The following is a 27,501-nucleotide window of genomic DNA, read 5'->3' as shown; positions in this document are numbered from 1 at the left end:
GTCAATTCCGTCGTATAGAATTTCACCAGAGACAACATGTGTGAAGCGAAGGAGGGAAAGCACCAGCTGGAAATCACAGTCGTTAGTGCTACCTGATAGGTGCTGTAAAGAGCGTAGTATACTGACAGTGCTTTTCCCTGAACCTGTCCTTCCTATGACAGCCACACGCTCACCCGCTTTGAACTTCAGGTTTATACCGGTGAGAATGTCGGATCCATCAGGATCGTACCGGATTGTAACGTTTCGAAACTCGATCTCGCCAGATCGAGGCCAGTTCTCGGGAATTACGTGGCAGGGATCATCTGTGTATTCATCTTCCTCGGGATACGTCTTGTCGTCCTTCTCCTCGGGTTCTAACTTGACGTACTCCCTGACTCGGTGAAACTTGGTACTTGATCAGCAGGCACTCTGGCAGATGATAACAAACACACTCACGCTCTGCATTTCAACTTCCAAATCATTCATCGCTCGAACAAGTAACAGGATCGTCTGGCTGAGTCCATTGGCATTGGTGAGGGAGAAGCCGACCAGCCCTGCAGCCACGACACCGGTCTGTGATACGGCAATTATACCTGCCGACAGACTGACGAGAGCCGTCACCAGATCCACGCGTACAGCAACCCAACGGTTAGCGTTGAAGCTGGCTTCGGCTGAAGCTGACCATGTACGCAGCCTAGCAGCCAACTCTTCTCGAAATCTTGACGACATACCACTCCTGGCACGAATAACAGGAAGACCAGCCAATGTATCTGCAAACTGGGAGAACACAGGCGACTGAGCAGAAGACGTTAGCCGCTTGATTACAACGGCGGTTCTAGTGTATGCTTCTCCAATGAGAACACCAAACAAGCACGTGAACAGTGCTGGTATCATAAAAACCGGCATTATGCTGCTGACAGCTCCAATGCGAAAGAGCATTAGAAGGACCGTATCAAGCATGATTCGTAGCATGGTGCTGATGGTACCGTCGAGTGACGCCATATCACTGGAGAAGCGGTTTGTGATGCGGCCAATGGGGATATGCTTGAACCATGAAAGCGAGACGTGCATGATGGCATGTATGAAATCGTTGTGTAATCTCTTTGCGGCGTTCCAAGCTCCCCATTCGAACATTATGATAGCCAAACAGTAGCTACCAATTTCAAGGAACGTAAGGCCTGCAAAGATCCCCATATAATAAGGAATATCGATGTGAGCCTGGTGATTGTATGCTTCTACCCAGACAGAGAGCCACAGAAGACTGCTAAAGGTAAAGATGTTCGTGGCAAGTAAAAGTCCTAGGCAGACAGCAACAAAGACCGGATGCCCGAAGTAGCTCATGTATTGCAAAACTGGCGACCAAGTTAGCATCTCCTCGCGACTGGGAAAGGAGTAGTACTGACAAGTCATACGGCCGACCTTTCCAGAAGCTTTCATTTCCTGATTGACCACATCCTTCAGGTGTTTTTCTTCAGGGGCTCGGTTAGCGTCGTTCAAGGTACCACCATTTGGTTGTATTTCCTGAACTGTATCATGAAGTGCGTCATCCTCCTCAGCATCTCCTCCGAGGACCTGAGCGATAGCGATTGGTTTGCGAACAATACCAATTTGGGGCTCAGCCGACTCGATTTGACCCTTCTCCAACACAACAGAGAGATCTGCTTGTTCTGCAATCCAGGGAAGATTTGTCACAAGTACAGTTGTCCTCCCACTCAGAAGGTCAGAGCAAAAGCAGTGTTTCCAAACACCAGCAGCTGTTTTAGCGTCCAGAGCAGCAAAGATATCATCGAGTAACAGAAGTGGTGCTTTGCAGTACAATGCCCTTGCGAGAGCAACTCGTGCTTTTTGGCCACCTGAAAGAGAAGTTCCGTTCTCTCCTACGATGGTCGTATCCTTAGCCGGTAGATCCTTAAAATCCTCCCGTAGGCAACATGCTTCGATGACGCGATCGTAGCGCGGTTTTTCCATTGGACTGCCAAATAGAATATTGGCCTGTATAGTCTCGTTCTGTAACCATGAAGATTGAGAAGCGTACGCTATGTCATCTGGTCTGGTCACAGTTCCACTCTCCAGGTAGGTCTCACCAAGAATAGACAGCAGCAGAGTTGTTTTGCCGCTGCCACTCGGGCCGCTAACAATATTAAGACCACCTTGGGCAAAATCAAGTGTTATATTGTTTAGGGTGAAACTGGCTGTCTTCGTCTTCCGGAACGAGGCATGATCAATGCGAAGGGGTCCAACGGGGTAATGAGGAATAGGAACTGTACTCTCAAAGTACTTGTCGAGTCGGGTCACTGACACCAACGCACTCGCGAAATTCCTACCAAAGGCACTAGCCTGCATGATATTTCTGCGAACGTTCTTGACAAGGAATATGGTCGTGAAAGCCGTTGCGGCATCCAGTCGACGTTTGGAGAGCCCCACGTGCAAGCCAAACATGACAAGTAAGGATAAGTAAGGAACGATCTGCATAACTTGGTTCAATGAAGCTTGAATCATAGAAGTCCTCCAAAGCTCCCTTTGTTCTTCAGAACGTGCATTGATGATCTTTTCAGTGATAGGGTCCTCCCAGGCAAAGTACTTGATGGCGCGAAGGGACGCAAGATATTCTGTCACTAAGGACATGCGGGAATCCTGGGCTTTCCTGACTCGGCGCTGCGAATAGAACATTAAGCGCCCAAGCCATATCGAAAGAGGTGTGGCCAAAAATAGAATCGCATTTCCTACCAGAGATGCCCAGCCCATCATTCTGTACATTCCCACGAGCGATATTATGGTCCCGACGGGGGTACCAATGGTGGCCTGGATGATGTCTCTTGATCTATAGATGGCGTCTATATCGGAAGCCATGAGGTTAGCCAAACGTCCTGCTGATGTGGTCTTGGCAGCGGTCTGGCCGCTCATGCTCCTGAGTTTCGCGCCACCGGACTGTAGTTCAAAAGGATCCTCTTCCATCTCCATCGAGTCTAGGGCAGTGTAGTACAGCTCTTGAGTGAATGCAGATTTGATACGAACCACGAGTCTAGTAGATGTAAAGATGTACTGCTGGAAGGCAACGGAGCGGGATAGTGGGCCGATGAACATGAGGAACAGCCAAAGCCACGGTTTATAGATGGCACCGCTAGGATCAGCAAGATATTCGAGTAACTTGAACATGGCGAATGCGGCTATATTTTCGACTGTGTATGAGGTGGCAACCCAAAACGACATGAGAAGCAACTCGCGCTTCTGGAATCTAAGAACAGTACGGAGTGTCTTTTTCGAGATTGAGCGAGCTTCTTGTACACGACGCAAGAGGTATATAGGCTCGTCATACCAGGCTAACTTTGGAATATCAGCCATATCAAGTTTCCGCTTCATACCCTTCCAGATGATTGGGGTCAGCCAGTCATAGGTACAGTAGTAAGTGAACCAACTGCAAGCCTCCTCGGGAGCCGGCTCATTCTGGTCGTAACCAGGGATGCTGAGGTCAACTTGCATTGGTGTCCATTCTCTGGGGGTAATGGCTGCAATGACAGATCCTGCTGCAAGAGAGATGATCCCACTAGAAGTACTGGCGTCGTGAAGGCATCTTGTGCCAGTCTGGATACAGGGCAACGTGTGCCCTGCAATGAGAATGGTCAGAGTAGCCGGAAGGACAAAGTTGATTTGATGCAGTGCTACATGGCGCCACTCAAGATGGTTGAAGAGGCGAGTGAGACCAAGAGTGAAGGTATATACAACAGATACAATGTTGATCCAATGCAGTTGATCTTGGACATAAGCAATTGTAATATATACAACAGCAGTAAGTCTTGCGATTTGTGAGGCAAGCTCATAGGGCCACTGTATTTTGGCAGCTTTAAATCGGCAACTAGATCCCTGCCGACGAATTCGGTCTAAGTGGTAGATGAGTTGCGTAAGTGACAGGAAAAGCACAACGGCTTGTGGTACCCCAGATTGAGCGAACTGTGACACATGATGGATCCACGGAATCTGGGACAAGGACATAGCATTCTGATATGAGCTAGAATTCTTAGTAAACTCGATTTATCATATTCAGACAGTTCTTACCCAGTAAAAGAACAAGATTGCGGTATCATGACAGATTCATTCCCTTGATAGGGAGAGAACTCTAGCCCGCCAAAGCGGTGAATTACGACATCCATCATGCTGAGGTAGACATGAAGAATCCTATGAAGGAAGAACAAAGCAGAGCAGAGAATAGCAGAGTAGAAGCAGGAAACAAGGATTGATGCTTAAGTAAACACTGATCCCCGACTCATCATCACGAATATACAAACAAAAGACGATGTTAGTGAAAGAATCAAGATGTGGCTAGCAAGCACGTTGTCAATCGAAGTAGGAAGTCATGAACAATGAATGGCTGTGGGGAGTGGGCTCTGGGCAAGTGGAGCGCCCCATCATGGCGTGGACGCCCGAATATCGGCATCGGGGGCGGAATCAGATGCAGGCACAACTGGACGAACTGGACGTTAGCTGCTTTGGCGGGTGAACCTCCGACGTTTTCAGTGGGCAACGGACCTGAACGCCGCTCTCGCCAGCCGCCCGGCCCGTGGGGGTTTGACGCCTTTAGCTGAAAGCAGGGGCACCCATGAAGTAATGATAGTTATTGGGGAGGACGGACAGGCATTCAAATGAATGGCCTTCAAAGCCTAACTTTGACCGCCTCACCATGCTGCTGACCGGTTTCGGTTATCTTGCCCCCTCTGTTTCCTCATTGTCACGGTGAATGAGGTGAAGGGGAGGTGTGGTCGTGTGCTGTGGTTGTACTCCATCTTGTGAATGTTATGGCCGGGTCATCTCCAGGTCCGTCGACAAATTGTTAGCCCTGATTTCAAGCCCACCTTGGTTGTAACAGACAAAGAGGAGATGATCAGCCTGATGCTCCCATAGAACAATGGTAGCCTGAAACCTATTCTGATTGCTCGATACATCGAATCACGGCTGTGCAGCGTGAAGGATACCTTACTTGGTCTAAGTCCTCTATATCAGACCCTGAACGAGGTGGATACTGTTTTAAGATGTCGGCGTCAGCATAGTCATGTTTTTGATGCAGCGAAACGATATTTACAAGTCATTAGTTGAAGTTGACAAGCATGATAAAAGTGCAAAGGCAATTTAATCGCCATATGAGCATTGTTAAAAGAACTGCCCTGTCTTGTCCTTATGCTGCGAGATATGAGCTGCCAGCAGCTGAGTATAGGACCATATGGATAGCAACGTGGATACGGCCACGCTCACTGTAAAAAGCAGCCGTAAAACAAAATATTCAAGTCGCAAAACCAAATGGCGAGTACCCAAGGCCCTACATACAAACATGCATTTTCGTCTTCAAACCGGGAGCAGTTTTGCACTAAATCCACCTCAAGTACCCAAGGATATAATCCATAATAACATGACTCCAACCATATCCGATCATTCCGGAATCGGAAAAACTGCTCCGGTGTGCTGGCGCAATGGTAGCGCGTAGTCCTCCTAAGACTAAGGCTCAGGGTTCGAGTCCCTGGTATACCGATATGAGTTTCTTTTTGAGGTTATAGGTAGGAGTATCTGATCTGATAAGGCGACTTTTTTTTGCTGGGGGTTAGAAAAGAAGAGAGAGGAAGTAGTAAGCTATATATAAATTATAATATTTATTAATATCTTCTTAAAGTTATTATTCTTATAACTAATGTACTAAAAGTTGTATATATAGTATGCTATGTCTGTGAGTCTTTATTTCTTTTATCCTCATTACTTGGCTCAGAACCCAAGCACACAGCTGTTGCATAATCTCCATCGTGGCTTATAGACACCATTGCACTTGTATCTTCTGCTTCTCCTTCGCCGCCCCGTATACGCGCAATTGGCGGGCCACTGCCCAATACCTCGCCCTTCACAAGCCGTCGCTCAACCATGATATCGTGAAACGTCAAATGACGGTGTGGGTGTGCTTTAATGGTAGCCTCCTTTACAGCGAATCTAAACACCATTCAAGTCAGTGGTTGCCGATGATAGACCTGAGAACCCCGCACCTTCCTGCTATGAAAGCAGCACATTTCCACAGTTCAGGATCCTTTGATGTAATGTATTCATGTGGCTGAAGGCTTTTGCTGGCTTCGCTTGTGGCACGTCGTGATGGAGCCTTACGCGCTGCCGCCTGGTAAAGTACATTTAATCGTGCATCTTTCTTCACCAGCTCTTCAGGGGCTAAAACTCTGTTTACAAAGCGTAGAGCCCGCGGGCCTGACAGTATATGGTAAATACGGGAGATTTGGCAAATGTCGGTCCCGATATTCAAAGGGAAAGGAAAAGGCCGCAGAGGCTTCATGACCAGGTGTTGATGGTGGATGGCCAGCTGCGCAAATGAAGTTCCTGGTAATGAGCCGCTAGCGTCGGCAACTTATCGATTAAGCTCCACCACTACGTCAGTGAGCATTTGCTGTGAGCATCGTGTTGATCATTTGTAACCATGTTTCGTATTGTATGAGAAGAAGCTCCAATTACTACCTAAATTTGGGTAACATACAACCTGTAACAAACGTGCGCATGTTGCAGGGTTTGACGATTGTCGATAAATCCTCAACGTCATATTATCTCATTACTCTGTATTCGACAAGGCTTATGGAATCATGCATGCAACAGGCCGGCTAAGAAATACAAACAGTGACCGCAGGCGACTTGAGTTGCAGAAATAGCGACGCGATGTTGGGGAAATGGTGCGAAGTTGGACAAGCAGAGAAAGGCACCGCCGCTCCCCCGGTAATGTCTCTCCATGGCTTGATGTTTTTAATTCTCTGCGAGGAGAGGGGCACGCTCCTGGTCAGCAGGGGCAGTGCGCCAGTTGATCTCGCGGCCAGTCGCGGCAGGAACAGCGACAACGACAGTGGCGATGAAAAGCAGAGCCATGATGACAAAGGCAAAGATCCACTGGAAAGCAATCACCTGGTGAAGGAACTGAGAAACTCCAATTGCAGCAGCAAAAACGCTCAGTGAGAAGCCCATGGTGTAATCCTACATGCTGTCAGCAAGCTACATCGATTGACTGGAGTGATCGAACATACCTTGTAGATGGTGATGAAGAAAAGTCCATAAACAAGAATGGACCAGATGAAGATGTTCCCAAAGATGCGAGCAACGAGGTGGTCGGGGTGGGGAACCATCAGAGCACCATTCCAGTAAATTGCGACAAAAGTCCAAGCCAAAGGTCCGGACACCACAGGAGTATGAATGAATCGGGGATACGTGTTGTGGCGGAAGTAGAGCGAGGAGAGGTTGATGAAGTTGAGAACGAGAATGACCTCAGCCCAGTGGAAGTGAGAGCGGACAAACAGCATGACAAAAGCGAAGTGGAAGAGGTTGTTGAAGATGAAGTGGCTTCCAACGCTGGCAGCAGCGTGAACAATGTCCGAGTTGCTCGAGAATAGGTGACCAATGTAACCAGCCTGGAGAATGAAGAGAACGATCCTGGACAGGCTATCAGTATGCGAGCGCGCGTCAGGGGCTGAGGGATACGCACCAGTAGATGGATGTGATGATTGGGTTCAGCGTAAAGGCAGTGCGATACATGTGGTTCTGCTCCCAGATCTTTCTATTTCTTGTGTGCCCATCATCGGGACGGTTGAGGGTGTAGTAGACAGTGACGATGAGGGACAAGATCCATGTGACGAGAGTAAGAATCTTGTAGGTGAGGATCGCACTACTAGAGTGGGATTCCCTCTTACCAAAGGGATTGTCTATTGAATGGGTCAGTCGGGATGGATTGGAAGCGGAAGATGACAAGGTAGCTTACACTGTTGCCAGTTTGCCATGATGAAGGGCTGTAGAGCTGAGCTCGGCTCGAGGTTGTAGTCGATGGAAAGGAAAGAAGTTCGCCGTCAAAACAAAGTTGTGTGTGGTGTCGAAGAAGCGATAGGGGGAGAATATGGAGAGGGTGGAGGGGAGAAGAAGTATTTAAACACCCAGAATTATTTACACATTGACCTTCTGCTACTGCACGGGAGGTGTGGTTCACTCCTCTCAAGGCACGTTAGTTGATGTAGGTATGCGGGGAAGCAGGCCTAGGTAGCAAGGGTAGGTAAGGTAGGTAGGTAGGTTAAGGTAGGTAAGAGAGGTGAGGAATAAACAGCCACACTCTGGGATCGTCACACCGCAAATGACACCAAATGATTTAAGCTAACAAGACTTCCATCGACGTGCCTTGTTTCTACTCATAGATAAGTACGCCATCTTGTGCCAGGAAATGCGAGAAATAACCAATAAGCCCTCCCAGGCAAGAACTTTGTACAACCACAGCAAGGTACGCGCTCAAAGTCAGTGGAGGCTACGTACGTTAAAGGATCAGATCAACAGCAGCGGCGCATGACTTGCCTCTTCACAGCCTCTCAGGCTATATTGGATCTTGTGTCGCCCAGGTGGTGCTTCTTTCATGGTGCCCTGTTAGACCATATGACCTCGTTTCTAAGGCGCTAAACCACGGATCAGCTATGAAAAGTGCCGGGAATTAAATAGAGGTCGGGCTGCCATTGGTTTTGAGGCGTTGAGACTGGCAACCATCACGATTGTGGACTCTATGGGTGTGGTAGCAATGGGGAATGACAGTGGTGCCAGATGAGGCACACACTGCAACTGTCAACGTATCTATCTTTACGAGGCAGGCTTTGTGCTCGGCATTTCTATGAGCTGACGTACATTTCCGTTGTGATGTGAATGTCGTAATTCTTATGTAGGTATGTCTCTATAATAAGGGTTGCTAACTTGTTCAAACGTGGAAGACCTGGAACAAATACAAGTTACAGAACAACATATTGAAGTGGATCTTTATCCCCGAAGACAAGGGAAGGTATCCGTAGTTCTCTGCACAGACCTGCATTCGGAAAGTGCAAGGATGACAGACGTGCATCTAGCCAATGATTGGCAGATCAAGAATGATCCGCTCTAATGACGACAACTTGCTCCAAGCTCCTCCTACCCGCTAAACGAGCGGCTCACAGCGGGACAATGTTCTGTTTTAACCCGCTACCAACCTGGAACTCGTCAAGGTTGTCTACCTTTGGGAGTCTTGCACAAATAGAAAACTCGGTCACTGTAATTACCACCGTGATAGCACGCTATAGTCACTGAAGTCGGTACTACAGGTGGTAAGTGGTAAGTCAACCTTGCATTATTTCGGGTTACAGTTACCCCTTGCTCATCGAGATTCTTCCCACCGACAGGCACGGAGCAAACCACATATTTCCTGCTTTCAAGTGCCCGCATAAGGTACTAGGTATCGATCACCCGATGAGGACCTACAAGTGCAGTTAGATTACCTCATCCTCCAAGTCAATAGCTGGAGATATTCTTCTGAATCTTACTAATCCTTCCATTAACAGCTACCCTGCTAGTATTCTATAATATCAGTCGTCGTGTCCCCTCTTATTTAAACAAGAACTGTTCACCCAGCGTTGCTTTTGTTTTGTTAGCCCATACAGTAGGAGGAGGGAGGTAGTATCACTCTCCTGCATCTGCTTTGTTCTAATGCAAGTCTCACGGCACGTATCAAATCGTGTTTCAGTGCACCACCTTCATCGCCAATCGAATCGAGCACCAGCAACAGCTTGCAACCCATGTCTGCACCCTCGAGTTTGGGCGCGCAGATACGTTTGCTACCAAAGCTCCCTGGTACGTCGCTGTGATTGTTGGGGGAACCCGCATTGAATCCACGATTGTCCCGATGGCCAAGATGATACAATATTCATGATGGTCAAGGTAGAAATACCCCAGCACTGGCCAGACAGTTGTTCCAGACAAGTTAGACATGTCCATCATTGCAAAGGCAGCTTTGTGGTATTCTTAGAAACGAGGTCCCTGCAACGCATGAGCTTTGCAGCTTGGTAAAGCGATTCAGAATTCGACCACTAAACTCGGCCAATGTTGAGACACGACCAGTATACCAAACCATCTGCGTTCGCATCAACATTAAAGAATCCACTAAACCGCAAAGTCGTCATAACAGGTTGTCAGCCAGTCCTCTCCAAGGTAGTTCAAGCCTTCAAGTGGTTCAAATCATGACCAAACCTCCCCGAGTGACAAAAGACCCTATCCCCAGCATCTTTCCACTTCTCAAAGCTCGCTTCCCGCCTTGCGCGTCTCTTCTCAATTGAATCTGGGTGATGAGACGGCAAGTGCCAGTCTCTCGATGCGTCTTTGAAGTTATCTCCTAGGATATGGTTCTCGCTCCTGTAGCTGCTCCCTAGTTGCACAACCACAGAATAATTCGTTCTGTCGTTGAGGAGCCACTGATGTGGGTTCCTCGCCGCTGAAAGGTTTGCGGTTGGTTGCCCAAGACGATTGATGGCTATCCCGAGAATCCTGGTCAGCCCAGGCAGACTCTTTCTTCTCTCGAATGCCACATTGACCGGAAACTTGGGTATCTTGAATTGGTTCGTAGACGTTGGGTATTCGTGGGTATTTGCTAGGTTCCACCCACGAATTGTAAAAATCGTCCGTCATGATGGGTTTGCGACGGTATGTTGCTGACGTTGTTTGCATAGTATAACACAGCTGGCGACACAGCTGAAGACGAAGCGTTGATCAATTCTGAGGTTGAGAGGGCACTCAAAAGTCTTAAAGGGTTGCGGGCTTCGGGATTGTCATGTCGATAAAAGTCGGCAGTTCATGCAGATGAGCGCTCGCCCAAAGCTCACGCGCATTTTGCAACATCATGACCAGATTGGGGCCATATCACGCCAATATTGACCAACTACTGGTCAGAATTAAGAACCACGTATTCGATTCCGTCCTAACATGCCAGGGCAGGCCTCAAAAAGCGGCTGTTGGGTATTGGGTGCCGAGTTGGGTGCCGTTGGGCTACAGCAGATCTCAGCACATCACCTCACGTGTGAGGTTTGGAATTTCCATCTTCCTTCGAGAAGAGAGAAAGAGAAGGAGGCCTAGTCGAGGCTGTGCTGCAGTATGCTTGTCATATGGGCCTTGCTTGTTGAGAAAAGCCCCCGAGATCATCCGCCGAAGTTGGTGCCAGCTTAACGCATGCACAGCCATAACCATGACCAATCAGACAGGCATATTGTGTTGCTGAAATTACAATCCGAGCAAATTACATACACTCAACTCACCCACTTGAGCCTGAAAGTGATACACGAGGCACCGACATTCTACGTCTTTTATAAATGAGGCGCTCCCCAAGGCAATCTAGAATTACAGTCACATACCGCCAAGAGCCAGGAAAGTGCAAAATGCTGTCCTTAAAAGCGACGAACAGCCCAGTCGCCATTTGCGGGCGATTCCCAATTTCACTCAGCACTCGACAATCTCTTGACTTATGCTCGACTCGCAAAAGACATAGCAACAGTCATGGAGTTTAGAGAACGATCATTTTCACGGGGGACTGACGAGAGGCTACCCAAACCTACAACCCGCATGAACGACGAGACTTGGGAAAGGTTCAAGCCTTTTCTATGCAGTCTTTACAAGAAATATACCCTGAGTGTCGTCATGAATGTCATGGAGAAGAAGTACGGTATTGTTCAAAGGTATCTCACCTATCAAGCACAACACCTAAAATCGTTGATGTTTGACTGACCCTTTCACCAAAAGCAAGCGGCAGTATGGCTATCGTTTCGAGAAATGGGGCATAAAAAAGTACAACGCAAATGAGAAAAAGACTTCTCATAATTCTCTATCACCTAGTGCCATCAACGACTCAATGGACTATGGTGATGTTGGGGCCGACTTCGACCGAGAAGCTCACTCCTTCAACCAACACCCCCTGTCTGACCGTTGCGACCCAGACACTCTAATGGCCGCGGTCGGGTCAGAAAACATGGAGTATGATGAGTCGCTGGATAGCCACAAAGCCACAAAGGTTGTCGTCCCATATCCGTGGGCAACTGGGTCATCTGAGGAAGCGAACAAACTGGCTGCTGACTTTTGTGCCGCCATGCTCGATGACACAAACGCATTTGCCTTGTACTCGAATCTCTACGAGATCTTATCGAATAGCAGCCAGTCTGTTCCAGAGACCCGTGAGTTTCTGGCCATCTGTTGTGCCCGTGTCGCTGGTAAACCAGACAATGCTCGTAGCGCCAGGGCAATTCTTGCAAGGGAATGGACCGAGACACCAACGACTCGAGTTTCAGACTCTCCGTTTGTCCTGTCGATGCTCAAAGCTTACGTGGGAAGTCACCAAGAAGATTCGGACAAGTCGGCATTTGTCAAACAAATCAGTCGTAATGTCGAGCAACTGGTTGGCAGCGACGGATCACTTGGAGAGGTTTCACGCAAGTACTCGTCTATCGATCTCGTAGCCTACTTCTTCCTCGATTATGCCCTCGAGATCTATGACGACTGTTTTGACGATTCCAACCCCCCGAACTTTATGACTGAGCATCTCCTGAACGAATTCATCACGACACAACCTTTTATGAACGCTCTACGCAATGACTGTCCATCCCCCCTAAGTCTCTGTCTTAGGTGGTGCAAGGAACAGCTCCGACTCAACCACCCCGTGGCTCTACAAGATGCTCCAGTACAGCCAAGTACTGATATGCGTTGTTGGTGGTACAATATACGTGTCTTTTGCACCCTCTGGGGAGTAATGACGCATCTGGTACGGGCGAATTGTGCCCCTGTATGGTATACTCAGTGCGAGTCAGCCTTTGGCATCCCTCCGTCAGAACTTCTCATAACACTGTCATGGATGATTCGTGCTGAGGCAACCGCAACTGAAACTGATAGCATCATCTCTGATACTGAACTACTCATTCAGGCCGCTGATGGCGCAGACAAGCTACTTCAAGTCGACGAGTCGCAACTGTGGATAGACTTTCTCGAGAGGTTTACTTGGATGAACGAACTGGCCAACCCGGGTGATGCCGAGAGGTCTTTTGAAGCTACTGTCCAGGATGAGCTGCGCAAGTATGTCTCCAAGATGCTTAGAGTCGAGTTGCCACATCCGGCAGGGACCCAATCTACCAGTGTTGGCGAGGTGGACTTTTACAGTTATCCTCAGCACGGTTTTCCTGACTTTGACATCAACTCTCAAATGGACTACTATTCATAGTCTTCTTTCTACATAGCTTAGAGTCTAGAATCCCCTTCTTTGCTTGACTTTGTTTCTTCTCGGCTCAAGATTCAATTTACGATGCATAACATGTTCCGATTTTAGGCCGCAGTAGACGAATTCAATGGTGTAGATAGTACAATCAAACAGAACAAGACAGACAAACCCAGTCTATATGATGCAGGGGTATAATCAGCAGTAGTCTTTCAGTACCAGCAACGTCCTCATCCGCACGCCATGCTTGATGCCACATCTAATGAAACAAATAGAAAAGTCAAAGGAACATTGCGCCCTCTGCAGGCTAGACATAAATGGAGTAGCAATTATATAAATCTTCCCGTCAGCATCCAGTCCATATCTCATGCACTCTGGGCACATTATTAGGTGTCCAATCCTACACTTCCGTCACCAACTGCTCGCCTTCATCAAGTAGTTCTGTAACCTTGCGGACGTTCCCAATCAAACTTCGACCAAGATCGCCAAGAAGAAGTTTCTCAGCATTGGCAGGAAGGCCAAGGTAGGTAGGCGGCTCACGCTCGGGCAAGCGGTGAATCCAAGCATTGAAGTCCTGCAGATTGGTACCGGAGGGCACAACAAGGCCGCCGTCAGGCCCATCAACGAGTTTGTGGTCAACTTCGTAGGCGGCAGGAGTCAGGAATGACGTGACGAGTTGAGAGAGTAGTCTAAAGTCCCCTTCGTTATCGATCTTGCCACCGTAAGTCTCAGTCACCATGTAGCGGAGCATCTCCCAAGGAATGTTCTGGGGAGCAATATTGGTCCGGTTACCAGCCACGCCGTCAATCCAAGTATCAACGATGAAAGCAGAACATTCATACTGCAATGTGTTAGCTACTAATACGATTGTGCTTGAATCCAGGGTTACTCACATCACTATCGTTAAACTCCCAGAATCCCCTCCAACCCAGATTGGGTGCGTATCGCAATCTTTCTTGCACCACTGCATGCAAGAAAGATAGAAGCAAGTAAAGACGAGTTCTCTCGACAGGGCTCTTGGTAGCTCGTGTGGACAGGGAAGACATAGAGTCCTTCATGTTGGCCCTGACACCAGCGGGTTGCTCGTACATGAGTACGCGAGAAGCCCGGAGCAAGTTGACTGGGATCTTTGGGCTTGACTCCATGGACAGGAACAGACGGAAGTCTGAGTGGGGGTTGAGTGACCCCATACGCTTCTCCAGACTCTGCAGCCAGGTAGGGGCCAAGTGAACGTTCTTGACCAAGACCCATGAGCCCGTTTGAGCGGCGTTGCTGATTGCTTTGTCTGCACTGGCCAGACCTTCGTTGGAACCCATGGCAATGTTTGTGCACTTGACACGCATTCTCTCCACCAAATTATCCACCTTGTAACTGGCATCGAAACCGGGGCTCGACACCAGAGAGATTGGCAGGGTAGCCGACACTTGAGTGACTGTCTCTTTGAGGTCTTCGACGACATCGAAGATGCCCGAGCCAAAAACTTCGTTGACGAAACGTTCAGCAGCAGGAACAAACCGGTCCATCCTGAAAAGCTTTACGAGTAGAAGAGACAGGAGTGCTTGATCCATGAGCTCAGTCTTGTCATCCCAGATCTGTGGTACAGCGTTCTCGGCTAACTCCTCGGTAAAGAACTTGTCCCAGTCCTGAGCAGAGACGGCGTCGAGCTTTTCCTTGAGAACACCGATCTTCTTAGCCTGGGTGAAGGCCTGATCTCTCTCATCTGGATCTGAAGACAGGTCCTTACCTTCAACACGGTTATCGAGGACGATGTCAATCAAAGACTTGTCCATCTTGTAGGGAGAGGCCTGCGCGAGGAGCATCCCAAGAGTCACCCGATCCTTCTGGAGCAGACCCAGAGCGGTTCGCTTGAACGTGTTGATGAAAAGATCCTTGACGATAACATCACGCCGGACATTGTGGTCAGTCTGGCCAGCCAAATTTTTGTTGCCGTGGAGCACCGACTGGAAAATGTCCAGGAAGTACTGGAGCGAGAATTGGTAGAAGTGGTTGAGGTAATGGAGTTGTTCAAGAACAGCAAAGACGGCACTACAGGATCGGGCGACGATACTGTACTGTTGTGTAATCTCCTCGACTTCAGCCATGACACCTTCGGTGCTGCTCATCTTGCCAGAAATTTCTGCAGCCTCAGTCTTGAGAGTCTCTAGAGTTTCAATGACGTTGTCATCATCAAGAATGTTGCCACGAGACTCGTTGAGGGCCTGAAGTAGTCGTTTCTCCAGCTGTCGCAGATGGACCTTGAACTCTCCCTGAAGCTTGATGAGGTTGGAACGCCGTTCATCAACATCAGGACGCTCAGACTTAAGTACATCGTTAAGAGACTGTGTCTGCAAACTGCTCTGTGTGACAGTAAAGTTGACAAAAGTGGTTCGACTGCAAATATCAGGAGCGAAAGTAGCTGATGGGTCACGAGTGGACAGATAGATCTTGAAGGCAGGCGAAAAATCGATCTCCTGCTTGCCTAGTTGAATGAGGACACGGCCACCTGTCTTCTGGTATTCCTTGTTGAGGACGTGGTTGAGAATGGGATCCAAATGCTCCGCATCCTGGATGAGGATGGGGTTTCCGAACCGCAGAGAACTCTCGAGTTGCTTGGTAAAGGTATCATCCAAGAAACTGGTCACTGTCAGGCGTCGATCTTTGCACTCTCTCTGCAGAAACTCTGTGACTCGTCCTGAGGGGTCAATGATGAGAGGGTAACGGTTGAAGCGCTTGAGAATAATGGCATTCTCTGTGCATAAGTCATCGACGGGAAGAGTGTTCTCTTGCCAACCCAGACGTTCATCTGCAGTCGACAAGTATTCCGTGACAGGGTTAGGGGATTTGTAATGTATACCAGAGAGGTGAAGCTGGTGGAACCAATCATCCATCATCAACTTTCGGAAGGTTTGGTCATAGAGACCGCTATAGGCCAAGAAAGCAGCAGCAACAAGGACATCTCCGACCAATGTGCTGATTTGGATCTCGAAAGACTTGCTGCCCTCTTCCCAGCGAACTCGTTCCGAAGACAAGCTGTCGAGAAGCCTGACACTGCGATCGACCTTGAACTGGACCTTCGACATCTCAGCTTTGATGGATTGTGTCTCGCTAATCAGCGCAGCATATTCCGTCTTGTACCTATTGATGCTAGATTCCAGGTCTGCAATCTTGTTCTGCACAGCCTTGGCGTCTGCCTTGGTGTTCAGAGCTTTCTCCTCCAATTCCTCGACCTCGAGCTTGAGAGGGCCAACACGATCAAGAATGTCGAAGTAGTTGACTTGAGCGCTAACCCATTGAACGAGGGGTCCGCAGGCCTTCGAGGCACGATTGACCTTCTCGAATGTGAATTCAGGGTTGGACAGGAAATCGTTACGCATCTTGTTTCTCAGAGCCTTGGTCATCTGCCTGGCGTTGTCGAACATGAGAATGCTAGCGATGAAATCGTCCTTTCGTACGATACCCTGTACGGCCTTCCAGTCGTTGATCCTGTGACCAAGAAGCGTACACACAGCGTCCATAGCAAGTCGCACACCTTGAGGTGGATTGCCCATGGACCTGACTTCAGTCAAGTGTTGCCGCTTGATGTTACTGACGCTAGCCTTTGCTTCCTCGACCGCAGGTTCTGCCTTAGCCAGATCCTCCAGTACAACCTTCTTCCGCGACGCAACCTCGACTTCTTGCTTATCCAAAGCAGCCTGGATCTCAAGCGATGCGGTCTTTTCTTGCTCCGCCAGTCGCTGATCAGCCACCATTCGCTGCAGCTTCTCATTGGCCTCAGCATCCTTCTGCTCTAGTTGTTTCTTCTTCTCTGCCAGGCTCACTCTAAGATCTCGAACCTTGTCGACAGTGTCTCGGAGCTTCTCCAGGCCAACATTCAAGTGGCGTTGCTGTTCTTCGAGATCCTCCCGTTTCTCGTTATAAAGCTTGACGTACTGGGCAACGAAATCGAGGAAGTGACGAGGGGTCAGGAAAGTGACCTTGCCCTGTTGCTTGAATAGCTTCTCATTGTACCGCTGCAAAGAGTAATGAATGTAAACCATAGAGTTGACAACTGTCTCGCGATGGGATGGAGGCAGCTGCAGGCCACGATAGGCCACAGGAACGGTATCAGGGCATTCGAAATTGCTTCGGTCCAGGTCAATAGACTGGGTGAGCTCATGGCCGACCTGGAAAAGGGCTTGGTCAGACCAGTCACCGAACCAATTGAGAACACAACGGTTGAACAAGGCGGGACTGGTAGCAGCCTTGGAAGAGAGACCGTCCTCGGGTGGGTTCATGGTGAAGACGACATGTAGGTTCTTCACAATTTGCTGGGTAAACCACTTATACAACTCTTCTGGGGAGTCAAGGTGCAGGTTTTGTCGCTGAGCACCCTCCTTGCATGCTGTCATAAGAGCAGCGTATTCGTCACCCTCAAAAAGACCGGGCACTTCAGCGTTGGCGAGGAGGGTGTTCATTCTTTCGAGAAATCCTGAATCCAAAACGTTTGACTCGTCCATGATAAAGCAAATCTTCTCGCCCTTGCAGCCACAACGACGAAGAACGTCTCGAAGATCATCATCAAAGTCCTCAGCAGAATACTTGCCATGGACCTTGATCTGGAAGACTTTGAGACCGTTCATCCAGGCCACGAAACGAGACAAGGTGGTTTTGCCACTACCACTCACACCAATCAAGATAAGATGACCTTGGGGCTGTCGGAAGACACGATCAATGCGCAGCACATGCTCCAAGACGTCATTGAACAGAATTAGAGGAACATCCACCTCCTCTTCGCAAAAGGTCTTCAATCTCGCCTTGACAAAATCTCTTAGCTGTTCGCGATCAACCGGAACGTAATTCTTGGATAACCAGTTAGAGAACAGAATAGGCCCTCCCAGGGCCTTCTCCTCGTCGATATTGGGAAAGTATTCAAGTGCAATGCGGCGCACGCTTTCGTCGGTCCACTGTCGCTCGTCTTCGGCGACCAGACGATCCTGGAACAGACGAAGAGCTTCGTGAGCCCAGATTCGAATTAGACCTTCAATAGATAAGGCCTCCAGAGGTCGGATGGCTTCGTAAACGCCACGAACCCATCGCGTTAGCTCACGGGGACTGTATACATAGTGGGGTTGAATCTTTGGCGTGAACCTCTGTTGAGATTCGAGATAGAAGCGAACCATGGCATGAGTAAGAGCCTCAGAGTATCCCCTGAGAGACGGAACGATCTTGAGAACAGCGGAATTGAAAGTGCCGTAGATTTGGTTGAGGGACAGTTCACCAGGATAGTCGACCATGATCAGAGGTGCGTGTCGGAGGAATCGAGCACCCATAGGGGTACGTCCAGCATCTGTAGGAGGATTGCAAGCACCAACAAATTGAATGCGGTCGAGTGTAACCCAGGACTTATCGGACGTTCGCCAGAAACCATTGTGCTCTACCATTTGGCGCAGGAAGGATATGGCGCGTTGAGTTCCATATTTGTCTGGTGCGGGCAAGTTGATCTCATCACAGAAAACAACAAGCCATCGACCGATTTGGGTTGGGGATAGCATCACACCGTTCAGTGTCTTCTTGTACTCGCAGTATTGCTCAAAGGTCTTGATGAGCAGATCGGGTGTGGTTGCACTTGAGAAGTTCAGGCCGACGACCTCCATGTTTGGCAGCTTCCGAAGTGCACTGAATAAAGTCATTGTCTTACCAGAACCAGGAGGACCGCAGAGGAGTAGGGGCTTGTGCTCGGCAAGCCACGAGTACAGAACATCTTCGTGGCGAACAGTATCCAGAGTAGGAATGACCACATCGGTCTGGGTGATAGAATGAGTGTTGACCTCCACAGAAGGAACCTGGTTTTGCCATGGCGCCCATTCAGATTTAGGCAAAGTAACATCGAAGTCGATGAGTGAGCTTGTGCCGTCAAGAGGAGGTGAGCCAAAGTTTGCCAAAGCACAAAGCTCGTCGCCGAAGGCCTTTCTGTCATTTAGGGGGCAATCACCCGTGAGGGCCCAAACGAGTGCCAAGAGAAGCTTCTTTGAGATGAACGCTTCGATCTGTTCAGACTCGAGAGGGAAGTCGGAATGCTGGCCATTGTATTCAATTGCATCACGAACTGCTTTATTGAGCAGTGAGAAAAGGGTAGTCAAAACGCGTGCGACTGTAAACTCCATGATGTGGTTGTAGGCCTCGGCTCGCTTCAAGGCCTGGAGAATGAGATCCTCCTCGGTAAGATAGATACGAAGCAAGGCAGCGAACTCACTTTGCACAGACAGAGTCTTAGCAGGGTTCTGACCGGTGGCAACGCTGTCTTCATCCAAGTCCTCGAAGGGGACGCTGCTACGCTGCGAGCAAGGCACTCGCTAAGCTGGCCGCGGATAGAGACATCTTTGTCATATATATATCAACCGACTACGTGTTCCCCGGCAAGCCCGGGGATGCTCCATATGAAGCCGATGCCAAGCCTCAACCTACCAATCTTTATGGCCAAACGAAGCTGGATGGTGAGCGTGCGTGAGAAGCTTGTTGTCGTCAAGAACACTGTTCAAATTTTCAACCCACTCAGGATCAACATCACCATCAAAGACAATCCAGTGTCGCTTGGAATCCTCACCACGGAGGTTGTCGACGATCTTTCGGAGAATGCTAGTGAACAGACCATCGGTCCACTCACGAGTGGTAGAGTCGAGGTTTCCGTACAGAGCCTCCTTGGACATGACCTTGGAGTCGATGACATGTGAGACGCCCTCAACGCCCTCGACCTTCTGGAGTGCATCAAGCAAAAGTCTCCAGGCTGCGGATTTTCCAGAGCCAGAGTTGCCGACCATCATCACACCGTGGTGGATCTTCTGAATCTGGTACAGCTGGAGAACCTTTGTCATCCAAAGCTCGTTGACTACAAGGTGACGTTCGGCAGCGAGGGTTCGGATGGCATCTTCCAGTTCCACAAGGTTGGCTGGAACGTACTGCACACCAGGAAAGCAATCGGCTTCAATAGTCATCATGATGTCAACATCGGACTTGATCAGCTTAGGTGCAATGGTTTCTCGGATACTTTGCACAAGAATTTCGGGTTCGACGACCTCTTCGGCTCCAAGACTGCCCGCACCTAGACGAGCACGTTTTAGACCACCGGAACTGACAAGAACACTCTTCAGCGCACGCAGGCCGAAATCGTAATGCGCTTGCTTGGACAGCTTGCCAGAACACTGGTCAAAGAAGGGAACCGTGTGTTTGGATAGTTGCTTGGCTTGATTAAAGCCTTGGGAGTAAAGCATAACTTCGGCGATGAGCTCCTTATCTGGCTTGGACATGGCGACACTTCGGAAAAGCTTCTTCAAGTTGTCGGGCAGATTGGAACGACCAGCGTAGCCGGGGTTCATGGTGATAAAGATACCTGTGTTTTCGTTGACATGGAGCTGGCGGCCGACCAACTCAATTTGCGACTGGTCATCTTCAGCACCTTGCTTCAGGCCCAGCTGAATGTTCTGAATCTGTTGAGAGACGGCCGAGAGGATTCGTTCTTCCAGACGATTGAACTCGTCGAAGCAACCCCAAGCACCAACCTGGCAAATACCAAGGAAAATGCGGCCCATAGCTTGGAAATCGAAAGTGTCGTCACAGCAAAAGACAAGGGTGAATCTACCCAGCTGCACACCGAGAGCCTTGACTGACTCTGTCTTACCCGTACCAGCGGGCCCATAAGGAGAACCACCAAGACGTTGGCACAAAGCTTGAGTAAGAGTAAGGAAACAACGATCAGTCAGCGGGGTGCGAACAAGACGTTCCGGAACTCCCAGGTATTCGAAACCATAGTTGAGTTTGGCATTGGCCATCTTGATGTAAAGGCGGTCGAGGAACTCGCCATCAGGATTGTAGATGTATCTCATTTGTAGCTGCCATAGATAATGGCTGGTGGAATTAGCATTGGCGTTGAGAAGCTTTTCGATGGTATCACGCTGGTGGACACATTCTGTAATCAGCTGTTCACATTTCTTCCTCAGGATAACTTCGAGTTCGCCAAGGACGGTGTCTGCAAGCACACGAAGAACTTCGACCTCCCGATCAAACAGCATCTTCAATGTGCTGCCGCCAGCAGATAGGGACTGTTCGACAGCTGTGGTCCAGGCAACTTGCGTGGCTAGAACTACAATCTGACTGGGATAGGCATCCATGAACGCATTTAATGCATCACGATCAATCTTCTCTGATTCGAAGATAGGGGTGTAATGATCGACAGCCTCGGCGAGGAGCTCAGCAAGGGTCAACTTCATGCCACCCTCCAAAAGGGCTAGCCAGTCGTTGATCTTGGGGGTTTTCGCCAAAGAAATCTCCTTCTTCAGCCGAACCACCTCACCTTCTTTGGAAGTGAAGCCAGATATAACAGTCTCATCGTCCATGACGAGCCCCGAGAGACCCGCAAACATTTTCTTGAAGTGCTTGGCAATGCGTAACGTGTCGTTACTGTTACCAATCATCTCGAGCAAGTCTTCGTCACCCACGAAGTAGAATCGTGGGAATGAAACACGTTCCTTCTCCAGATACTCGCCAAGAGCCTTCTGGATCTTGTTAAGCATTTCAGCCAGTCGTTCCAATGACTTCTGCACGTTGGGAATGTTGAGAACTTCCAATACGTATGGTGACTTGTTGGCTTTCTTCATAACAGCCAGGAACTCGCTGTTTATGTTCTGGAAGCGTCCAGACTCAATAGGGAGGAGGTGCTTGATATCAGCGTTACCAGTGAAGACACCCTCGAGGTAAACCCACTGACGCTGGACATCAATCCAGACATCAAAGAGCACATGAACACGGTTGAGCTTGTCTTCCCAAGACACAGCTTCTTCCTCGAACTCTTTGTAGTAAGGGGAGTGCTTCATCGCCTGAAGTGAGTTGAGGTTTTCGCTGCACTTGGCAAAAAGATCGTCCCAGCCGCGAATGAGACGGATCTTGTTTTGATAGTTGACCATCTCCAATGCGTAGTTTTGCCAAGTCTCGCGAACTTGCTTTAGGAATTCTTCGAGGGCCATCTCACCCTGGGCTTGGGCAATAATGTCTTTGACGATGACTTCGGTGGCAATCAGGTTAAGATCCCAAACATCACCAAGAGTCATGGAGCTAGGAGAAAATCGCTTCTGGGGCTTAATCTGTTTATAGATCTTGACCCAGTGACGCTCACGGATAGCGTCAGACTTCAGGTCGGATAGGATGGGGTTGACCTTGAGGAAGCCACGCAGAATGCCCTGCACATGCTCGAAAGCGGCATACTGACGCATCCTGCTGGGCATGTCCTTGGTACTCTTGATAAGGTCATCGACCTTGGAACGGATCTTTCGTGGTTGAACAGCAGTCCAGAGGATATCGCGTGTTTCATTGAGACTCGCCCATATAGTAGAAAGGTTTGACCAAACAGACTGAAAATCTCGTACCTCCTCTAGAGTGGACTCAAGAGAAGTATCCATGCTAGCGGGGATATCCAGTGCCTCTTTAGCCTTGACAACCATTTGGGCATCGTCCTGCAACTTCGAGATGCGAGCCTCGAAGGAGGACAAGGTAGCGGAAGCAACGTCAGGTTGAATGGTGCCAGACACTGGCTTCTCTTCATTCCATTGGGCGGCAATCTCGGCAATGCGTTCGTTAACCAACTTATCCTCAGCAGTGATCTTGGCTCTTAAAGCATCGCTTTGTTCTTGAACGATTCTTGACTTCTTCTCAAGAATCTCCTTCAAAGCCTCCCACTGGCTGTCTATCTGCTCAATGTGAAGCCAGTCATTAGGGAACTGGTATCGTTGTCTTACGAGCATGGATTGTCCTTGGCGAAACATATCAATCTCGGGCGCCCATGTTTTCACGTTGCGTTTGCAACTCTGAACGACTGTTATGAATTGCACGGCCTGTGCAGTTGATGAAGCGTCAGAGCTTTGGCTCTCGAGATGTTTGCGCGCCTTCTCAATCTCCGCATTAATGTCGCGCATGCGATTGCCAAGGCGGCTGGCGAACTTCATCAGAATCTCATGTTGCCACTGGTCATACTTCGCGTTGACCTTGGTCTGCACTTGATCATAGTCAACAGTGAGATGTCCAAATTCCCGGCTGACCTCCTGCGTGTCAAAGGTTGAGCGGTTTTTGCGGAGATCCTGTAAAAGCTGTAGCCATCGAGGGAGTGGCTCGCCGAGAGCATCGTAAACTTGTTCAGATTGAAGGTCCCAGAGTGACTGAAACTGAAGCCACTTGTCAACATACGCGCTAATTTCCTGAAGCTTCTTTTCAACAGAAATATAAACACGCTGCAGAAGTCCGGCGCATTCGGTCGGCAGGTCGGTAAACCGAGCCTCATCGTGAGCAGCAGTGGTGAGGCTCATCTGATAACGGGTGGCCTTGATCTTGCGGAGATTGCAGACAATTCCAAGCCACTCGTGAAGGTGAAGGAACCAGCTCGCACGCGCAAACTCCAGAGGAGGGTCAAGATAGATTACTTGGTTACGCATGACCACTTCAAGAACAAGACGCTTCATTGTGGGAGTTTCGGACTTAGTCTCATCAGTATTGGTTTTTCGGCGAGTTTCCTCTTCGGGTGTATCATCCTCAAATGCGGCGATCCACGAGTGAACTGCACTCTGAAGGCGCGTCAGGAGGATAGACTGAATCTTGGCGTTTAGCTCTCGCACCCAGAAGTCCAGGTTGACATATTGTTCCAAGTTCAGTTGATCCACGGCCGATTGAATCGTATCCAGGCGACCATGGAACGCAGCTTCGTCATAGGGGCAAGTGTTGAGTTCCTTCAGGGCTTGTTCAACAGTGGTATGGATGAAGTTCAAAGAGACCGCCTTCTGCTGGAGAACTGATACAGCTGCTGCAAATCCACGGATAAACATACCATGCTTGCTCTCAGTATTCTTGGCCAGACCGAAATCAGTTCCACCAGGTAGCAAGGGGCGAGTCTGTCTATTTTCAGAGTAGAATAACTCGTGCGAGTTGATGAAGGATTCCCATCGTAGCGGGACACCCTCCCCGATGAGCCTGTAGACATCATTTCGATACCCATTAAGAAGGACAGACTCCTCTCCCATGGCAGAAATCTGACGCAGAGTCTGTGAAAGGGTTCTCACACTCTCCATGAGGCTAACAGCATAGGGATAGACTCGCTTCGCATCCTTGGATACAGTCGTCACAGCATGTGGGACTGAGTACGATTGCCAAGTAAGATTACGAGTCTCCTTGAACAAGGTGATGACTTGCGGGTCAAAGTTCACAGCAAGCTCGAGAATACCACCAGCGGATCTTACACGAGCAATATCGAAAAGCTGCCCTGAAATTGAAATCTTGCGTCGTCCGACGTCATTTAGCCAGGCATCGTAGATTCGGCTCGTGTCGAGCTTCTGCTTGAAGAGTTCACTCTCCTCCTGAAGCTTATGACCTTCGGCGTGCAGAGTCCAGTCTGGGCCGAGAACAGCTTCAACCTTTCGCATGTATCCATCAAGCTGGAACTCAATCTGACGAGCCCAGATGATAGCACCCGAAACAGGAGGGAGATCGCGTAGTTGAGCCATAGCGTGAGTTTCTGAATGACCATACTGTTGCTTGAACCGCTCGTGGAGGCCGTTGATCGCTTGCTTGACGTGGTCCATAAGCTGGTTCTGGTATTCCTGAATTGCGCCACGAATCTTTGGGCGCACGAAAAGGGCGTTGAATTTGGAGAATACTCGGAACATCTCGTTGGCAGTCTTTGCTGTAGCCAGTCGCTCTCGAAGTCTGCGGATGATGGAATTCTCTACACGGGTCGTACGCTCGTTGTAGAGGTTCTCGGCTCGTACCCATCGTTCCTTGCCCTGGTCTGTAACATCCAGAAGATCAACGTTCTGAAGAGCCTCCCAAGCCTGCTTAACTTCCTCCACAGCATCGACGTTACCAATCTCTTCAACAATGATGCCATTGAATTCGGTGGCCTCGGTAACGCCAGGAATAGTTGCTTGGGGGCCCAGGACGGTGACGATCGTACGCTGGAGCTGCTCGTGGTTGTCGCGGAAAGTGCTGACATACTTGATTCTCGCCTCAAGTTCGGAATGCTTCTTGACAATCTTGATGGGAATGAACTTCTCGTTTCTTCGTCGGGTCACCTCACGAGCTACGTTGGTGAACTCCTTGACGTTTTCTTCCCAAATTTGGAAAATCTGGTCACATGTTTGCATGATGTTTTTGAATTGCTGATAATCCAGATTAACCAATTCAGTTCCTGTCAACAGCCTATGAAGCACATCATCGAGATCAGCAGAGATGGCTTCGACAAGAGGAAGAGCCCTGCGGATAGGATAAGGGCAGATCCTCAGCTTCTTGTTCAGATGGCTGAAGATCTGATGAATGGCTTCCCCTACTTTCGGCAGAGAAGTAGCAGACAGCAACTCGTCAAGGGGGAAATCTCGCATAAGCTGGTTGTACTTCTGTACCTTATCCATAGCCTCTTTCAAACCAGTGTCAGCCGTGAAACTGACGGTGGCCTGAAAACGCTTGGCGTGCTTGAGAATTTCCAGCGTCAAGAGCACGCCCTCACTACGGAGCTGGCCCTCGATGCCCTCCAGAGCTGACTCCATGGACAACCAGAAATTGACTTCCTGGCTCGCGGTGCTAAACTCCTGGTTCGCATTCGATGAGGGGTCCTTGGTCAGCTTGGTGATTCCTTGGATAGACTTAATCCAGGTGTTCACGTTTGCTTGTAATCGGTTGAGAAAGGTACTGTCCTGGAGAAGGTTCTGTGGAATTCCATCGATGGATGGCCGGTTGTTGTGAGCCTCGGCCTCATCGAGGACATTCTGAACGATAGAATGAAACGTAAGGGATATCTCGGGGATATCGACGTTCTGCTGGAGATGCAGCAAGCTCAGTTCCAAATCGTTCAATCGCTTCTTCGTTACAGGGATTCCAGTCTTTGCATCAACATCAGCTCGACCTCTTGATCCGTTCGCCAGTTGTTGGCTCTTAGTATTGGCATCAAAGTAGGGTACCAGGGCATGGTGGACCTGAGAATGAAGAACCTCCCAAGGAGAGAGTACCGAGCCCTGTTCTCCAACTCCAGCGTTGAGAGATGCAGGACCAGGCAAATTAGTAATAAATATTTGAGATGTAAGGGGTCGAGCTGGGTCTATAGGCTGGGGAGACTTGATGAGGACAAGGGAAGCGACAGTCGTCGGGGACGATGAGATCTCGGTCGACAAGGTGTAGTTGTAAGAGACGGGCGCTACTTCACATTAGCAAGCCATGACTATCATAACATTGAAATGAACGAACAAGAAGGGTCGGCTCCAGGCTCAACTGCAGATGAATTTGCGAAATCTTTCTGGATGTAAAGCACATTCTGAGTATCGCTCGCAAAGCGTGTGCATCGTGAAATAGTCTCGCTATAGCGGGACTTATGCAGCAAGCTTCCCACTTGTTCGAGTTCATCTCGTGTAGCTCCAAGTGCGACCTCGCAGACGGAGGCGAGATGTTCGACAACGCGTTCCGGTTCGATAGTAGGGAAGGTCGGGGAGGATGTTACGCCGTTGGCGGAAGCTCCAGGGCTCGGCACGGCGGGCGAAGTGACCTCCATGGTGATAAGAGGGCCGGAAGAAGAGAGTATATGACCGTTTTAATGGCGCGCGATCATTTCCGAATCGTCAGTGAGCTATGGGTAAAGGACGCAATCGAGAAGGTTGTATGTGGCGGTCGAGCGAGCTTCGGGTTGGGCGCAAACGTGGTGACAAGTCAGATATTAAAAAGCTTTAGCAAAATCAAAAGATGAGCTCAAAGGCTAAGGAGCGTGTAGTTGACAAACAACTGTAGATAGTCGTGAAATAAATTCGCAGAGGTGCTATGAAGTCTTCAGCGACAGGTTGGGGTTTGGTGATTTAAAATGAAGTTCATCCAGGAGTTGTTGACTTTCAATAAGGGCACCTCACACCTCAGCTTTGGCTCTACCGAATCTACGGGCTGTTCAAAACGCGACTAAATCCAGGGGTACCCCTGTTGTGAATGCCCGGGCATGATCGGCAATTGGCTGAAATGGATGTGTCAGAATGCCATTGGACGTCAGGCCACCTAAAACAGTCGCTCGCACAGGGGATAAACGCGCTGTAGCCCGTTACAGCCCGCTGGAGTCACTGCAGATTGAGGAAGTGGAGCAGTACGTATCCTGCCCACATGCAACCGACCGGAGATGCTTGTGAGCCTTGATTGGTCCTAACGCTCAAAAGAAAAGGCCCGGCATAAACTGAAGACACGGCCAGGGGCTGCATGTTTGCAAAGCAAATAAAATTGAAACCTTCAGCAACCATCTGCCACTGTGAATGGTGCTTATTGATGGCATCCAATGACATGTATGAACGAGTATGGAAGACGTAGACGAACCAAACACAACCCATGAGCATTTACACTCCAGCTGGCTAGAAGTTACTGTTCTATCCATGCCCAATTCTGCTACTTGTCCTTGCTTACCAGGCCTACCTTGAGTACCTATATTTGGGATCTTGTGCGGAGATACGTGC

At 49.3% G+C, this 27,501-nt stretch overlaps 5 protein-coding genes and 1 non-coding gene across 7 annotated transcripts in view; 2 read left to right on the top strand and 4 right to left on the bottom strand.

Moving 5' to 3' along the window:
• The window catches only part of FOXG_06317 (uncharacterized protein), a gene marked incomplete at both ends in the record, with an annotated part of 4,289 nt that extends 159 nt beyond the window's left edge, over positions 1-4,130 (bottom strand). The window contains 5 exons of the mRNA XM_018384929.1: positions 1-66; positions 127-384; positions 436-1,331; positions 1,383-3,985; positions 4,033-4,130. Coding sequence (XP_018242099.1) covers positions 1-66; positions 127-384; positions 436-1,331; positions 1,383-3,985; positions 4,033-4,130 — 3,921 coding nt within the window. The remainder of the gene's footprint in view (positions 67-126; positions 385-435; positions 1,332-1,382; positions 3,986-4,032) is intronic.
• Positions 4,131-5,424: 1,294 nt separating this feature from the next.
• On the top strand, positions 5,425-5,496 carry FOXG_19218. Its single transcript has one exon. It is a non-coding gene; the product is annotated as a tRNA-Arg (tRNA).
• A 125-nt stretch (positions 5,497-5,621) lies between these two features.
• FOXG_06316 (uncharacterized protein) lies at positions 5,622-8,721 on the bottom strand. Its single transcript, XM_018384928.1, has 6 exons — positions 8,653-8,721; positions 7,754-8,429; positions 7,481-7,697; positions 7,026-7,428; positions 5,997-6,975; positions 5,622-5,943 (listed from the first exon to the last, which is right to left on the bottom strand). The coding sequence occupies exons 2-5, from the start codon at positions 7,770-7,772 to the stop codon at positions 6,751-6,753; spliced, it is 864 nt and encodes a 287-aa protein (XP_018242098.1). The 5' UTR covers positions 7,773-8,429; positions 8,653-8,721; the 3' UTR covers positions 5,622-5,943; positions 5,997-6,750.
• A 274-nt stretch (positions 8,722-8,995) lies between these two features.
• On the top strand, positions 8,996-13,285 carry FOXG_06314 (uncharacterized protein). 2 transcript variants are annotated; one of them, XM_018384926.1, is made up of 3 exons: positions 8,996-9,108; positions 9,177-9,262; positions 9,336-13,285. In XM_018384926.1, exon 3 carries the CDS (start codon positions 11,669-11,671, stop codon positions 13,022-13,024), a length of 1,356 nt encoding a protein of 451 aa, XP_018242096.1. In that variant the 5' UTR covers positions 8,996-9,108; positions 9,177-9,262; positions 9,336-11,668; the 3' UTR covers positions 13,025-13,285. The 2 variants fall into 2 exon arrangements, with proteins under 2 accessions (XP_018242096.1, XP_018242095.1); XM_018384925.1 differs by lacking the exon at positions 8,996-9,108 and having other exon boundaries at positions 9,145-9,262; positions 9,336-11,495; positions 11,560-13,285.
• On the bottom strand, positions 9,106-11,080 carry FOXG_06315 (uncharacterized protein). The gene is made up of 2 exons (XM_018384927.1): positions 9,318-11,080; positions 9,106-9,251 (listed from the first exon to the last, which is right to left on the bottom strand). The coding sequence occupies exon 1, from the start codon at positions 10,492-10,494 to the stop codon at positions 10,156-10,158; it is 339 nt and encodes a 112-aa protein (XP_018242097.1). The 5' UTR covers positions 10,495-11,080; the 3' UTR covers positions 9,106-9,251; positions 9,318-10,155.
• Positions 11,745-26,906, bottom strand: FOXG_06313 (dynein heavy chain, cytoplasmic). Its single transcript, XM_018384924.1, has 4 exons — positions 26,267-26,906; positions 19,463-26,216; positions 13,912-19,324; positions 11,745-13,859 (listed from the first exon to the last, which is right to left on the bottom strand). Exons 1-4 carry the CDS (start codon positions 26,565-26,567, stop codon positions 13,419-13,421), a joined length of 12,909 nt encoding a protein of 4,302 aa, XP_018242094.1. The 5' UTR covers positions 26,568-26,906; the 3' UTR covers positions 11,745-13,418.
• Between the last annotated feature and the right edge of the window lie 595 nt (positions 26,907-27,501).

This window comes from Fusarium oxysporum, chromosome 2, assembly GCF_000149955.1.
Source record: "Fusarium oxysporum f. sp. lycopersici 4287 chromosome 2, whole genome shotgun sequence".
In the NCBI taxonomy this organism is placed as follows: domain Eukaryota; kingdom Fungi; phylum Ascomycota; class Sordariomycetes; order Hypocreales; family Nectriaceae; genus Fusarium; species Fusarium oxysporum.
The sequence above is the reverse complement of the archived record's forward strand: the minus strand, read 5'-3'. Positions and strand labels throughout refer to the sequence as shown.